Raw genomic sequence first — 13,234 nt, 5'->3', positions numbered from 1 at the left:
CACCTCTGCCTCTCTATCATTAAATGGCTTTGAGCCTAAGGCAAGAGGTAGAAAGTTTCATCGCACCATGACTCAGAAATCCCTACAAACTTGCAAGCCAGAGGACAGGCTACGGGGGACATTGTACCCAGAAGAAAAAAGGATGGGCCAAAGAATTTCCCTGCTTTAGTGCCGGTCCAAACCTTCTCCCAAGCCCACTGTGCCACCCCCAGGGGTTGCCCTTCAGTAGGGCTGTTCAGGATGGGGAGAGCAGAGGAGGATCCCATCCTCACACCCCTTCAGTGGCACAAGGAAGATCAAGAATAAGACAGCAAGGCACCAGCCACCAGCACTGGGCACCGAGGCTGTGGGAAGGCACAGCACTCCCAGCCAAGCCTCCAAGAGCTGTAGGGTGGTGTAGGTGCCTTTGCAGGTGCAGAGAGTTCACAGCCCGCCGCTTCAACACAAGGCTGGCAGACTGCGTCAGCAGGGACCTGGCTGAGCTCTCACCAGCACTCAAGAGCTTTATGAATAAGGCAGATGTGAATAATAGTTAGTCTCCTGGGAAACTGCTATTCTAAAGCTCTCTCTGTGTGTCCACATGCAGTTTCTAGGTCAGTCTACTTAGAGGACTAAGACGTCCCTGGAGCTCTTGAAACAACGGAGTGCACACACAGGTCATAGCTCAGTGCTGTGCAGATGTACCTGTTCACATCCCAGGGCTGTACAGCTTCATCCAGCTGTTGCTAAGCCTAGCATAAGCTCCCTACTAGGTAGCTTCAGTGCACAATTGTAGCCTGAAATTTGGAACAAGCAGACAAGTCTGTAGCTGGCAATGATACCGTGGTCTTGTAGAGTGATCTATTCATGACTTCTGTAGCAGTTCATAGCCAGACTTTTTAAAACGTGATCTACCCAAACTGCATCCAAATTCATCTTGAAGTTTCACATTTAATATGCAAATATTTAAGACTCCCCCTAATAAAATATTCATAAAATATCCTGAGTTGGAAGGAACCCATCAGGATCATTCTAGCCCTGCACAGGACACTCCAAGAATCCTGTGCCTGATAGTGTTGTCCAAATGCTCCTTGAACTCTGTCAGGCTTGGTGCTGAGACCACTTCCCTGGGGATCCTGTTCCAGTTCCCAGGCACCCTCTGGGTGAAGAACCTTTTCCTGATATCCAGCCTAAACTCTGCCCAACACAGCTTCATGCCATTCCCTTGTGTCCTGTCACTGGTCACCAGAGAGGAGAGATCAGTGCCTGCCAGATATAAAAACCGTGTTTGTAACAGCTAGTGGTGGCTATTTAATATATTCATTGAAGCAATTAGAGGTTTGTGCTTTTCAGAAAACTGAGATTTTTGACGTCTCTGGAATGTCGCAGCACTTTTTCTATAAGAAGGGTGGAAGTAAATAAAGACAGTTTGGAAATGGTGTCTGATATCCTTTGAAAATGCCAGAGACACAATGGAATTGCTATTCCTGAAGTTACAGGACATTACTATATTTTAAGCAGCTGCCTTTTCATTTCCATCAGCCAAGAGGAGAAATTCATCCCACAATGACAGGAGAAGAGGTGGGCTGCCCTGCAGTTAGAAATAACACCAGCCAAAGCTGAAGTTACTTTCTTCTGTGCAGGAGAAATTTGTCATCTTTTCCTTGCGTGATCACAGTGTGCTTCGAAGAGTTGTCCTCCTTTTATGTGTAAAAGCAAGAGGTGGTTTCAAGGATTTGATTTCCCCTGAGTGCTATTCAGAATAGCACAAGCTGCAAAATACATCATGGCACTGTCTGTGTTCGCTTGCAAGGTCTCTGCATCTTTTTACACAGAGAAAATGTATAAAACACTGGGAAAACACACAAAACACCTTTTCTTGGGCTATGCAGATCTCCTGCAATGAACAGCTGTTCAGTGCCTTGTGCAACACATCCCAAATGTAAAAGATATCAAAAGCTCCAGCTACAGCAGGCAAACACACACCAAATGGAAAATTGAAGATAATCTCCACCCTGTACACGTGTCTCATTTTATCCACACTCAGATCCTCCCTTCACACCCACCAAGATGGCATCTGAATGCAGTTTATGCACCAGTGGCTGTATTAGAATCTTAAAAGAACCTTCTGGTCTGCAAGAGAGATGGGGTAGAATGGAAAAATACCTACGAAGCCTAGGTGCCCAAAATAAATTGCCCAGAGCATAATATTTTTGGAGTATTCTGCATCATATTGCACTTGGTGTACACAGAACACAAACCCCCCACTGATGATGGCAGCACTGGTGAATGCCAAATGTCTGTCCAGAATCCCAAATCAGACATGAAGAAAATGAAAAATAGCTAATTATTCAAAATTACGCTGTACCACATTAAGCACATTGTAGCACACACAGAGAATGATGTACAGTTTCCAAGGACACCATTTCCAGGGCTTTAATCATGTCCTCCTCTTCCACGCTGTCCAAGTCTCTCTGAGACTTGTACCTCTGCTGGCCACCAGCCACCAGTTCATTCCTGGACAGCCTGCTGAAGTTCACTGTCCAATCTATCTCTTCTTTTCCTTTTATCCATTCCATCCCTCCTGTTCCTTTGATTCAAATCAAACAGCTTTGACTTCTTGCATCCCCCCCTTGTGCCCAGATTCAGGATTGAGCAGAGCCTGGAGCAGAAAGGTTTGCCACCCAGTGCAGGGGTGCAGGATGCAGAGCTGTAACTGCAGGAGCCTCACTCAGACTCACCAGCAGCATTTGAGAGGCCATTTGAGGATTTTGTCTACTGGAGTTACAGCAGTGTTCTTCATGTATAGCAGGATGACAACTGCGCTCAAAAACTGTGAATCTTAAGATGTTTCATTTAGCTTCAGAAGGGACATCTTACTAAGGTACTCAGCAATCTCAGACATTTATTTGCTAGTAAAGTGCTGGATTCTGCTGCCACTGGAATGGGGAGCATGGTTCACAAGCTCTGCTCAATTGGGAAAGAATAGAATAGAATAGAATAGAATAGAATAGAATAGAATAGAATAGAATAGAATAGTTCATTTTCAAGGGTCCTGCAATGATCATCCACTTCAACTCCCTAAACAATTCAGGGCTGATGTGTTGCAAGTGTTGAGGGAGGAAATGGGACTTGGTGTAAGGGGTCAAAGAAGACAGGAGGAAAGATTTAACTCTGGAGAACAGTGACACAAAATATTCTGACTCCAGGGGCATTGATAAAGGGCAGTAAAATAGCACTGGATTCACAGTAAGAACTTGTGCAAGGGCAGGTTAGCTGCAAGGAGTGGTAGATATTTCAGTCTCTTTAAATACTGAGGTGTGAAAACTCTGCACAAGGCTTAAAATTATTTCAGAACTGTAAGTTTATTACAGGACACTGAGAAAAACATCTTCACTTTTTTTTTTTTTCCATTTATAACAAGATTAAGTTTATTACAGGACACTGAGAAAAACATCTTCACTTTTTTTTTTTTTTTCCACTTATAACAAGATATTTCTCACTTCATTGCTGAATGCTGCAAGTTAAATGTGGAATGGGTCACCCTGGTGTGATGTTCAAGCTAATTTCCACAGCACAAAGAAATATTGTTTTTCTGTGCAATATAAGGTACAGTTTTTGGAACACCATTTTTTTTGGTTATTCAAGCCCATATTTTCTTCTGCTAAGAACATTAAGTTCTGAAATCTGCTTCAGACACTTGCAGTCATGAATTTTCTTAGCCACTCCAAACAGGACACATCTAAGCTATCCTTAAATGCACCAAAATTGTACAATCACCAGAGGATAAGTTGCAGGCTAATATTCATTTTTATTACTTGCTATCAGAGATACCATCTCTTCTCTCAAAGCAGTTAATTTATGAACTGATTTCAGAGAGCTAACTTCTTAGTTGGAATGAAATGTCCCAAATGTCTGAAGTGACAAGTACACAGGTGCTTTACAAGGTAAGAGAGCAAGGTAAAGGCAAAGCTTCAAAGGCAAGTTAAAAATTCAAATTGTGTGATCCTCTAGCTGTAACTTGACAATGATGAAAAGATGTTTTGATAAAAGGTTCTAGTCCAAACCCACAGTAGCACTTAATTATCCATTCTCCAACTGTGAATGTTATGGCCAACTTTTTGTTTGGTTATCTATTTGAAGAAAAAACACCTATTTACTTGAAGAATAGACATCTGCTTTTCTTCACATCTATCTTAGAATAAGTGCCTGTGATGTAAGAGGCTCTTATTTATCAATGTCTATCATATCCTCCACTTCTGTAAGTGTATTTACACACACACACACACACACACACACACACAAAATAAATTATGGAATAGATCTGTTCATTCATTCTGAACAGGTCTTGACTTTTCAGACCCCAGTTCAGAAGAATGCTTTCCTACCCATTTACACTGGATCTCAGCAGCCTAGCAACACCTCAACCAAATCCATGTTGCTACAAGGAGACTCAGGAAAGGGGAAGGGAGATCTGATGTGGTGAGACTGTTGTTTAAGTACAAGCAAAACACAAAGTCGTAGTTCTAAAAAGGCTTAGTCATGCAGGAAACAGTAACCACATGCAGGGAACCCCATCCTGCGAGCCAGTCCAAAGTCACCTTGACAAAGACAAAAGTTCCTTCCTGGGAAGAGTTTACTTTCTCCCCTCTAGGGTCTCCCCACCATTGTCACCAGCCTGCATCAAGCATGCAGCTCTTTCACACTGCCTCCTGCAGAACCTCCTTCTTGGTTTTATCACCTGATGTGTGGCCAGGGCTTCACATCTTCCCACCATTTTAGCTCTTGCCAAATCCATGTGCAGACCAAGGCCACCGTTCAGCTCACAGCTACTATTGGCTCAACTGCAGAGATGTCTGTCTTTCCTGACTGGATGGTGGAGGATGGTGGAAGGACATGGGAGGCCCGCAGCCTCTTGAAGTTGCCGTTTTCTGACCAAGCCAGTCGGTAGGATGGTACTGTGGAGGGAAGCTTCTGCTCCGTGGGCCTGGGGGGTTTTCTGCACATGCTGAGCAAAGCCTTTAGCTCCGATCGGAAGCTGTCATTGAGCCAGCAGTAGATGAAGGGGTTGTAGCAGGTGCTGCTCATTGCAAACCAGTGGAAGGCGAAGTACAGGGCGTTGTTGGTGTGGATGGTCTGGCTGGAGAGGAGGACGACGTAGCAATTCAAGGGGAACCAGCAGACTGCGAAGAGGACGACAACGAGCATCAGCATCTTGATGGTCTTCTTGTTCTTCTTGCGAAGGACGAAGTACTGCTCCACGGTGACGTCCCCGATGACGTTGCGCAGCCAGAGCTTCTTTGCCACTGTCACGTAGGCAGCGGAGATGATCAGAAGGGGCAGGACATAGAGCAAAATGAAGGTTGTTAAATCAAGGTACTTCCAAAAGAGGTCAGCGGGCTCAGGGAAATCTGGCAGACACAGGCACCGGGTAACATCCTCACTGCAAACGGAGAGACAGGACAGGATGAGAGGCACATATGGCCGGGCACGGCGGGATAAGTACATCAGAAACAAGGAGGCAGCTGGGAGAGCGCTCCTGCCACAGGGCCTGAAAGCAAACACTGTGTTTATCTCACAAATGTCACAGCTGAGCAGAGCACTGCTCTTCAAGGATCTAAGCCATGGAGCAGCCAGTGAGCAATGTGGTGATAATTTCTTATGGGCATTCATGACCTTATGATAATTTTATGAATTTCATCAATTACAAAATTTCCAGCTGCACATAAGTAGTTTTTTATTTTCTGTCCTTTGGCGAATAGGAACATTGTCTGCACATATTAAGGACCTTTCCCTCATTAAAGCACTTTCCAAATACTAAGGGTCTTGACAGCTGAGACCGATTTATCTATTTTCCTAGGGCTAAAGAGTAGATTAAAACCTACTGGGTTTTAGTGTGTTTCTGTTTGGTTGGTTGGTAGGTTGGGTTTTTTATTTCCCATTTCTGGTCTGCCCAAACAGGCCAGGTTGCTATATGGCATAAGATGCCAGTGTATAGAAGTAAAGGGTCAAGCCAGATCCTCTAACTTCTTAGCCTGTTTTGTGTGGTTAGTGGGACAGAATAAAGATAAAATGTTTAAGAATGAAAAGGACAGGATATTAGACATTGCAAAAGGAATCAGATGAAAATTGTAGTTTAGATCCATGTTTGGCTGACCTTGATATATGCTTAAGATTTTTAGTAGAATGTACCAAAGTATGGCTGCTCAGAGCTTGGCTTCCAGGGAGACTGTGGAGGAAAGCAAAGCACATCCTCACCTGTATTCAAAGGTAAAGAGCTTCTGGTAGATAGCATGTGGTAGGGAAAAACAAGTTGCCATGATCCAGATTACACAGATGTACATAACACCTTTTCCAGTAGATATGCGAGGTTTCAGGGGGTGCATTATAACCTGTACAAAATAAACCAAAATCTAGGCTTATTACATTTCTGGAAAAAATTACACTTTTTTTTTTTTCATTTTCATATGATCTTCCAGCCTGAAATCTATTACTTCTTGTGGCAATTTAACATGCAAGCAGTACAGTCTTCACCCAGCTCCCAATGACTGTAAGCTGTACATAAAAACCTTAATTTTAACACCATGAAATATGGTTCAAGTTAGATCCCAGTCCTATCCTCAAATTTCAGTACTTTCATCTAGTACTTTTCCCACTTTCAGGCGGGAACATGTGTTAACAGCTCCTGGTATGCAGTTTTTCAAAAAAAAAAAAAAAAAAAAAAAAAAAAAAAAAAGTGGAGAAAAAATTTTCAAACTCTTCAGTATCAGTGACCCAAAGAACCAAAGGGTTTAACCAGACCTCCATGGGAATGCTTCTGATAGTGAGTGCATTTTCTGGAAACAATCTTTCTAGCAGAAAATGCCAACTGTAAACAGTTTTGGGTGGTTTTTGGGTGACTCCAAGCTGATAATACCCAAATGTCCCCAGCTTTGAGCCCATTATCAACAGCAAGCTACAGCTCTGCTTGTGACAAACACCAGTGTGCTACAGTCAGATCTCCAGTATTCAGGGTGACAGGAGGTAGGACATCCCAGAACATCAGGAGATAGAGCTGAGAAAGTTAACCAGGATGTCCCTTACAACCCTGGTGCTGGACAAACCACCACAAAGGAGAGCTTTCCACATGATTTCCTATCAGGATCTTGACCTTTCTCCTTGTTTGAGAGCTTCTGCATAAAATTATCTACTGCATAAAAACTCTCTTTACTCAGCTGGAAGAGATAGCAAGGTGATGGAAACCTCCTTCCTTCCTGTGGGCTTGAAACTATTCTGACAAAAAGAACTGTCCCCCTGCCCTGTCAGCTCCTCATGAATCTTATGGTACTCTGGGAGCTGAATGGGAAAGGACATGGGATCATCCTTTCTCAGTTTACTTATGCCCTCCCAAGCTTTCCACCTCTCTGCTTCAGAGAGGTCTCACCTGGTGCCTGTCCACAGCAATGGCTGTAAGGGTCAAGGCAGAGACGTGGAGGGAGCAGTACTGTGCAAACCTACTGACATGGCACATCCCCTTCCCAAAGATCCAGGTACTGTTCACAAAACGAGCCTAAAAAAGAAGACCATTAGTTGTGTGCTCCCCATATCTGCTTATAGGTACACCTCCAGTACACAATTCCTTGTGCTGTGTAAAAGACACTTATAAGATAGCAGGTTCTTTGTATAATTGTATAATTTTCTGGCTTCTGAACACTGAAGAGGCAGGTTACTGCTGCTCAGTGGCCTCCCCAACAATACAGCAGTGCTTTGCAAAAAGGTGTTTGTTCTATTTACAGTGTACCCTTCTGCAGCCTCACTATTGAGTCAATACATTTGTTCTTCCTTTTAATCTCCATTCACGAGATAGGGCTGACCTGTACACCTCATCTCACTTCAAGCAAACTACACGTTTTCAGAACAGCTTGTTAAATGATGCTAAGCATTCACTTTTTTCAAGAGGTTTATAGCATTGCTTTCAAAATACTTTAGAAAAGAGAAGAAGAAGAAAAAAAAGATCAGATGCTACAAAGTACTAAGTAATCACTGCAAGGCTATTATTGCTCAAGTACTATCAGGGCCACATTTAAAAAATGGGCAATTTCCGATCTTCAGCTAGATAACAGGAATCAGAGAGGAAAAACACAAGTGGGGTTTTCCAAAGGCAACTCCAATAGCTGTAATTTGGAGTGGATATGTATCTGCAGAACATCCACACAGCGCCTATAGCAGTGTAAAGCAGGAAAAGACACCAAAGCACCTTTATGGCACTGCAGAGGCCCAGAGAAATTTACTTTAGTCACGGGGTGGGTTCTGGTGGAGCATCCCCCCCTCCCCGGGCTGCACCACGCCCGAGAATGCTGAGGTGCTTCCTGTCCCTCCGGGGTGGGGCATGCCAGGCACCTCTGCCCCTCTTACCAGCGTGAAAGGCGTGTTGAGCAGCGTGATCATGATATCGGCGACGGCCAGGTTCACAATGAACAGGCTGGTGGCGGAGTGCACGCGCTTCGTCTTGATGACAACGTGACACACCAGGACATTGCCGAAGAGGGCGAAGACGATGATGAAGGAGTACGCCGCGATGAGCAGGGCTTTCACCGTGGGGCTCTGCGACTCCGCTCCGTAGCGGCTCCTGCCCACAAAGCTCTGCCAGTCGGCCAGGCTGTCATTGTCCCAGGAAAAGAAACCCGACACGTTTGGGACTGCAAAAGTCTTCTCCAGGCTCCCATTGAGGCGCAACTTTCCTGGGGTCACAAAGGCGTTAGCCAAGTCGGGGAGGGCGAGCCAGACAAAGCAGGATAACATCTGTGCTCTGCTCCTGCGGCTCCGGAAGAAGAGCTCATTCGCGGGAGCAGCGCCCGCTCCGTGCTCCGGCAGAGCCGCTCTCGCCTCGCTCAGCCCTCGGGGGCTGCGAACACGGCACACGAGCAGCAGCAGCGGGGAGATGCTCCTGCTCCCGCAATGGGCTTCTCTCCCGCTCCGCTCGCCGCTACTTTTGCTCCTTCAGCCAGCTTTATATCCCCTGGCGAGCTCCGAGCCGGGATCTTCCGCGGTCATTGGGCTGCATAACATAATTTGTGCTCTGACGTGCTGCTTTTCCAGGCAGTTGCGCTCCCGGGCGCTACTCCGAGTTAAGTGCATCCAGGAGAATGGCAAAACCACTCTCTTCAGATGTCAGAATCCGTTTTCTCTACCAGCAGTCCAGCTCAAGCAAATTCTACACTGTTTATACACCAGCAGCACGTGTGCCAGCTCTGCTGGTCAAACCTCAGCTGTTTTACAGGTCTGGCAGACAAGGTTCAGCCTATTTCTTAACATAAAGAATAGAATAGAATAGAACAGAACAGAATAGAATAGAATAGAATAGAATAGAATAGAATAGAATAGAATAGAATAGATGAACTGTAAATAACAAGCTACCTTATTGTACTTAGAGTATTTTCCCAAAGATATTTTTTCTTTCAGAGAGACACGGAATACTCAAGTTGCCCCTTGGTAGGCATTTCCTCTCAGCCAAAGGAATAAAAGTCTGATGTGAAACTGCTTTCTAGGGTTTGTAGAAATAGAGGTAGTTACAAAGATGTGATTACACAGGACAGAGAACAGGAACTGTCCCAGCCCAGTGAGACCAGTATCCAAAGCAAAAGAAGCTGTATGCTGCTCCCAAGCACTGATGAGACAGCAGCATGTTCCCTCTGCCTCTCCCACAAAACACAAGAGGAAACAGAAAATCAGGACCAGGAGACTAAGACCCACAAATCTTACACAGAAAGATGTGCCACTTCCCAAGTGCACATGTACAGTGCTGCACCTCTGCTGAGGACAGATCTGCTTGGCTGATGTCAACCAATCCCAGCCAGAGCTGGTTTTATATATAAAAGGCTTTACTTAACCATTAATTAAATGACCACTATCTGAAAAGCTTGTATTATTATAAGCTGGTCACTCATTGGAGACAATAACTCTTCCAAAAGATGTTTGTGACAGCCTCAGTGAGCTGCTCAGGCTGCCTTCTCACCACCACTCCTCAGGAGCTGGGCACAATAGAACAAGCAGAACAGACAACCCACAGTGCTACTCTGCACACTGCTGCCACAGTCTGTTTCTTACATTAAATTGTCCAATTTTAGCTCTTCGGGCAATTCAACTGTCTCAGAGAAAGCTTTCCAGTGAGCCTGCTGGAGCTGCTAAGGTGGCAGTCACACCTGACCATTCAGAGAGAAGAAACATGTCCCACTCACAAGCGCTGTCAGGAAACCAGTCTCAAATAAAGGCCCAAGAAAATAGTGGAAAGTAGGACCGAGCAGTGTTCTTATAGGTTTGGGATGAGAACAGAGGGGTCAGTGGCATATGTCCCCCTGCTTGCTATGTTGCTCCAGCAGCTCCCAAGTCCCCCTCTCCCTTCCAGCACTGCTGGCCAGTGTGTAAGGGCATTCCCTCTTCTCCCACTCAAACACCAGCTCTTATTGTTGCACACCTATTACATCCTGTTCTCCTGTATTATAATCTGTATTTCATCAAAAATTATCAGCTTTATTTATGCTCCTTGATCTAATTCTTAATTTCTAGCAGGGTACCCTTACATATGTAGCTAGAGCTGCCATTGCCTTTGAAGATGAGGTTCATCCAGGAGAGCAGGGTATCTTCTCACCTCCTAAGCCAGGCTGCTGCAGGATGGGAATCTCCCTCCCAGTCAGCTCAAGCCCACCCTCCTCTGAGCTGCATTCTGTGTCTCGTGATCCAGAGGAGGTGGTCCAACCGTACTGGGCAGGCACACCCAAAATACCCACAAAGGGTCAGGGAAAAGCCCAGTGGAAGCTTTCTGTGTCAGGTGTCTCCCATGTTGCTGGTGTACCTTTCTCTGCTTCACAACACCTTTCTGATCTAGTTTTTTATTTAAAACATGCTCCAGTATGAGCTATTTAAGTAGCTCACCTATGTTTGGTTGTTACTGGAGAACAGGCTATAACAGATTTGGCAGTTTGGTACCTGCTCCTGCCAACTTCACCCTTGCTCAACAATCCTCAGCACTTCAACAGTAAAACAGGCAGCGGCACAGAAATGTCAGGATTTGGCACGCTGAATGTGGTTTTTATAAAAGGTACCTGTGAAATGATGCAATTTCTGAAGTGAAAAATAATGTTTTAAATAAAGCTATATGGATGGACCATGAATTCACGTAATAAAAAAGTAATCAAAAATACCTTTGCAAGAATACTCTTAAGATTATAACAAATTAGAAAACAGGCCTGGTGGGAATAAAAGATTATAAGAAGAAAAGAAAAAAAGTCAGCTAGGCATGCCAAAAAGTTTGGAAGCATTCAAAAAGAGGAATGATGCCTTTTTTTTTTTAAATACACAGCACAGCGTGCTTTCCTCCCTGCCCCTGCTCCTGAGAACAATCTTTCACTACCATGGCTTTAATGACTTTTTGAGCCTTTCTGGGGCAGGGGAATTGAAGTTACATGAGTGAGAAGTGATTTTTCAAAAACTATCCAGTGTGACCTCTGAGAAATCATGTTGATTTTCAGAGCATCTTGCCCCCTCGTATAACCAATCACATTAATGTTTAGGACAAGCATCTCTTTACAGTACAGTCTTTCTCCATACACCAGTTACATGTTTTCCCCTGAAGTGAAGGCTGCTGTGTTTATCTTCCATAGATAAAGCACAAAGCCACTGTGAATTTGACAGCTGACTGAAAAAAAAAATTGTGAAAAGGAAGAAAGAGCCTTTGATATGATTCCTATTACTCATACACATTCAACTAAAATCTTTTCCTAAGATGTGTATAACATCAAAATACAGAGTCCTCGTTCATACTGCTTGAATTACAGAGCTGAATTCATTCTCACATACCACGATGTTTAATAACAGGGCAATACTGCGTTTAAGTTCTCTCGGTAGAGTTGAAATCATTAAGGCATTTTACAGCTTCAGTACTGAAAACTGTATTCTTGTGTCCAATTATGACTCTGAATTCAGAGTTTTTAACCATATTCACAGCAGATTGCAAGTACAAGTTCCATTGTACTGAGACTGTGCCCATATTCATACCTGCAGACTACTATGAATTTACTTCTCTGCAAAATTCAAACCAGAGATGGAGTTGTCTATAAAAGATATAACTGTCATTTTTATTATCATCTCAAAAAGAAAACAGAGTTTCAGAGCTTTAGAAAGAACTTGCATTTTCAGGCAGTACTTTAGAATATGAGCCCTTCTAGCCTAGTGCATCAAGCAACGTAACAGACATTATAGTAAATTTGGTGCTGCTGGAAAAAACCAACAAACCCAAACCAAACCATTTAACTTCATTTCAGAAGTGAAAATAGAAGGCAAGTCATCATTTACAGAGCAATATCACATAGACAAAGTTTTGCAAACTGCTTTCCATTTTCTTCACAAATTTCCACAGTCTCTCTTGCATAGTGAGTCAGAAATCACTTCGTTCTTCTTGATGTTGCAGGGCTCATGAATGGATCATCCTGCAGTTTGCAAAGAGAAACACATTACTCAAATTAGCAAGCATTCCAAGTCATAAAAAAGCAAAGTCACCTTTAGATTAAACTAGAAAGCCTGGCCATACTATTCCATGTTTTCTGACAGACCTGTTTTTGTTGGTTTTGATAGGAAAGAGGCCATTTATTAATTTAAAAGTCCACGTGACATGTGTGCAGAGAATAGAAGCTTATGTGAGTATGACCAGGATAGCTACTTTGAAATAAGGAACAATTTATATTTCAGTTGTAAATGAGCAGCACATACCTCAGTTAAATTATGTCTACATACACATTGCACATCTTAATTTACTAATATTTGTATTTTGAAAAACAACTAATGTTTGTTTTTGCATATTCAAGCAAATATGTAGGCTTTTATTCCAGGTACAAGAAAAGGTAGCCCAGTGGGGAGAAGGGACAAGAACGCGGTATTTTCTCTGAAGTGGCCATCATCTGACACTGTTAAAAGAATGGATTCTGACCATGCATGACAGACTGTGAAAACAAACTGCATAGTGCTTGACAGAACAGTGTCTTCTATTCAGTGCAAAACCATGTAAAAAAGTTCTACTTGTTTAATTATGGAAGAAACCATTTCCTAGCAGTTCAAAGATACACTGCAAGAAGAGATATATTAGACTTGAAGACAGTGTTTTAAAATTTTTAAGAAGTGTGCTTGGATAATTTGCAATAATAGAATGCCCTGACAATGCCCAGCTGTTTCTAAATGCAAAAAAAAAAAAAAAAAAAAAAAAACCCCCCCCAAAAAAAAAAAA

At 43.4% G+C, this 13,234-nt stretch overlaps 2 protein-coding genes across 3 annotated transcripts in view; both read right to left on the bottom strand.

Moving 5' to 3' along the window:
* Positions 1-4,797: 4,797 nt before the first annotated feature.
* GPR83 (G protein-coupled receptor 83) lies at positions 4,798-8,760 on the bottom strand. The gene is made up of 4 exons (XM_041487388.1): positions 8,374-8,760; positions 7,403-7,528; positions 6,238-6,371; positions 4,798-5,422 (listed from the first exon to the last, which is right to left on the bottom strand). Exons 1-4 carry the CDS (start codon positions 8,758-8,760, stop codon positions 4,798-4,800), a joined length of 1,272 nt encoding a protein of 423 aa, XP_041343322.1.
* Positions 8,761-12,071: 3,311 nt separating this feature from the next.
* MRE11 (MRE11 homolog, double strand break repair nuclease) overlaps positions 12,072-13,234 on the bottom strand; it is a 22,934-nt gene continuing 21,771 nt past the window's right edge. For both annotated transcript variants that reach the window (XM_041487348.1, XM_041487347.1), the window contains exon 19: positions 12,072-12,443. In XM_041487348.1, coding sequence (XP_041343282.1) covers positions 12,399-12,443 — 45 coding nt within the window. In that variant the 3' untranslated portion in view covers positions 12,072-12,398. The remainder of the gene's footprint in view (positions 12,444-13,234) is intronic.

Source organism: Pyrgilauda ruficollis, unplaced genomic scaffold (assembly GCF_017590135.1).
Source record: "Pyrgilauda ruficollis isolate IOZ18807 unplaced genomic scaffold, ASM1759013v1 scaffold8, whole genome shotgun sequence".
Taxonomy (NCBI): domain Eukaryota; kingdom Metazoa; phylum Chordata; class Aves; order Passeriformes; family Passeridae; genus Pyrgilauda; species Pyrgilauda ruficollis.
This window is presented reverse-complemented; position numbering and strand designations above follow the sequence as displayed.

Excerpts from the sequence above, each read along its gene's own strand:
- GPR83 (XM_041487388.1), bottom strand. The coding sequence starts at position 8,760 with ATGTTATCCTGCTTTGTCTGGCTCGCCCTCCCCGACTTGGCTAACGCC. Across the intron at positions 7,529-8,373 it reads TCAACACGCCTTTCACGCTG|GCTCGTTTTGTGAACAGTAC; the intron begins GTAAGAGGGGCA and ends CTTCTTTTTTAG. Across the intron at positions 6,372-7,402 it reads TTGCTGTGGACAGGCACCAG|GTTATAATGCACCCCCTGAA; the intron begins GTGAGACCTCTC and ends TATTTTGTACAG.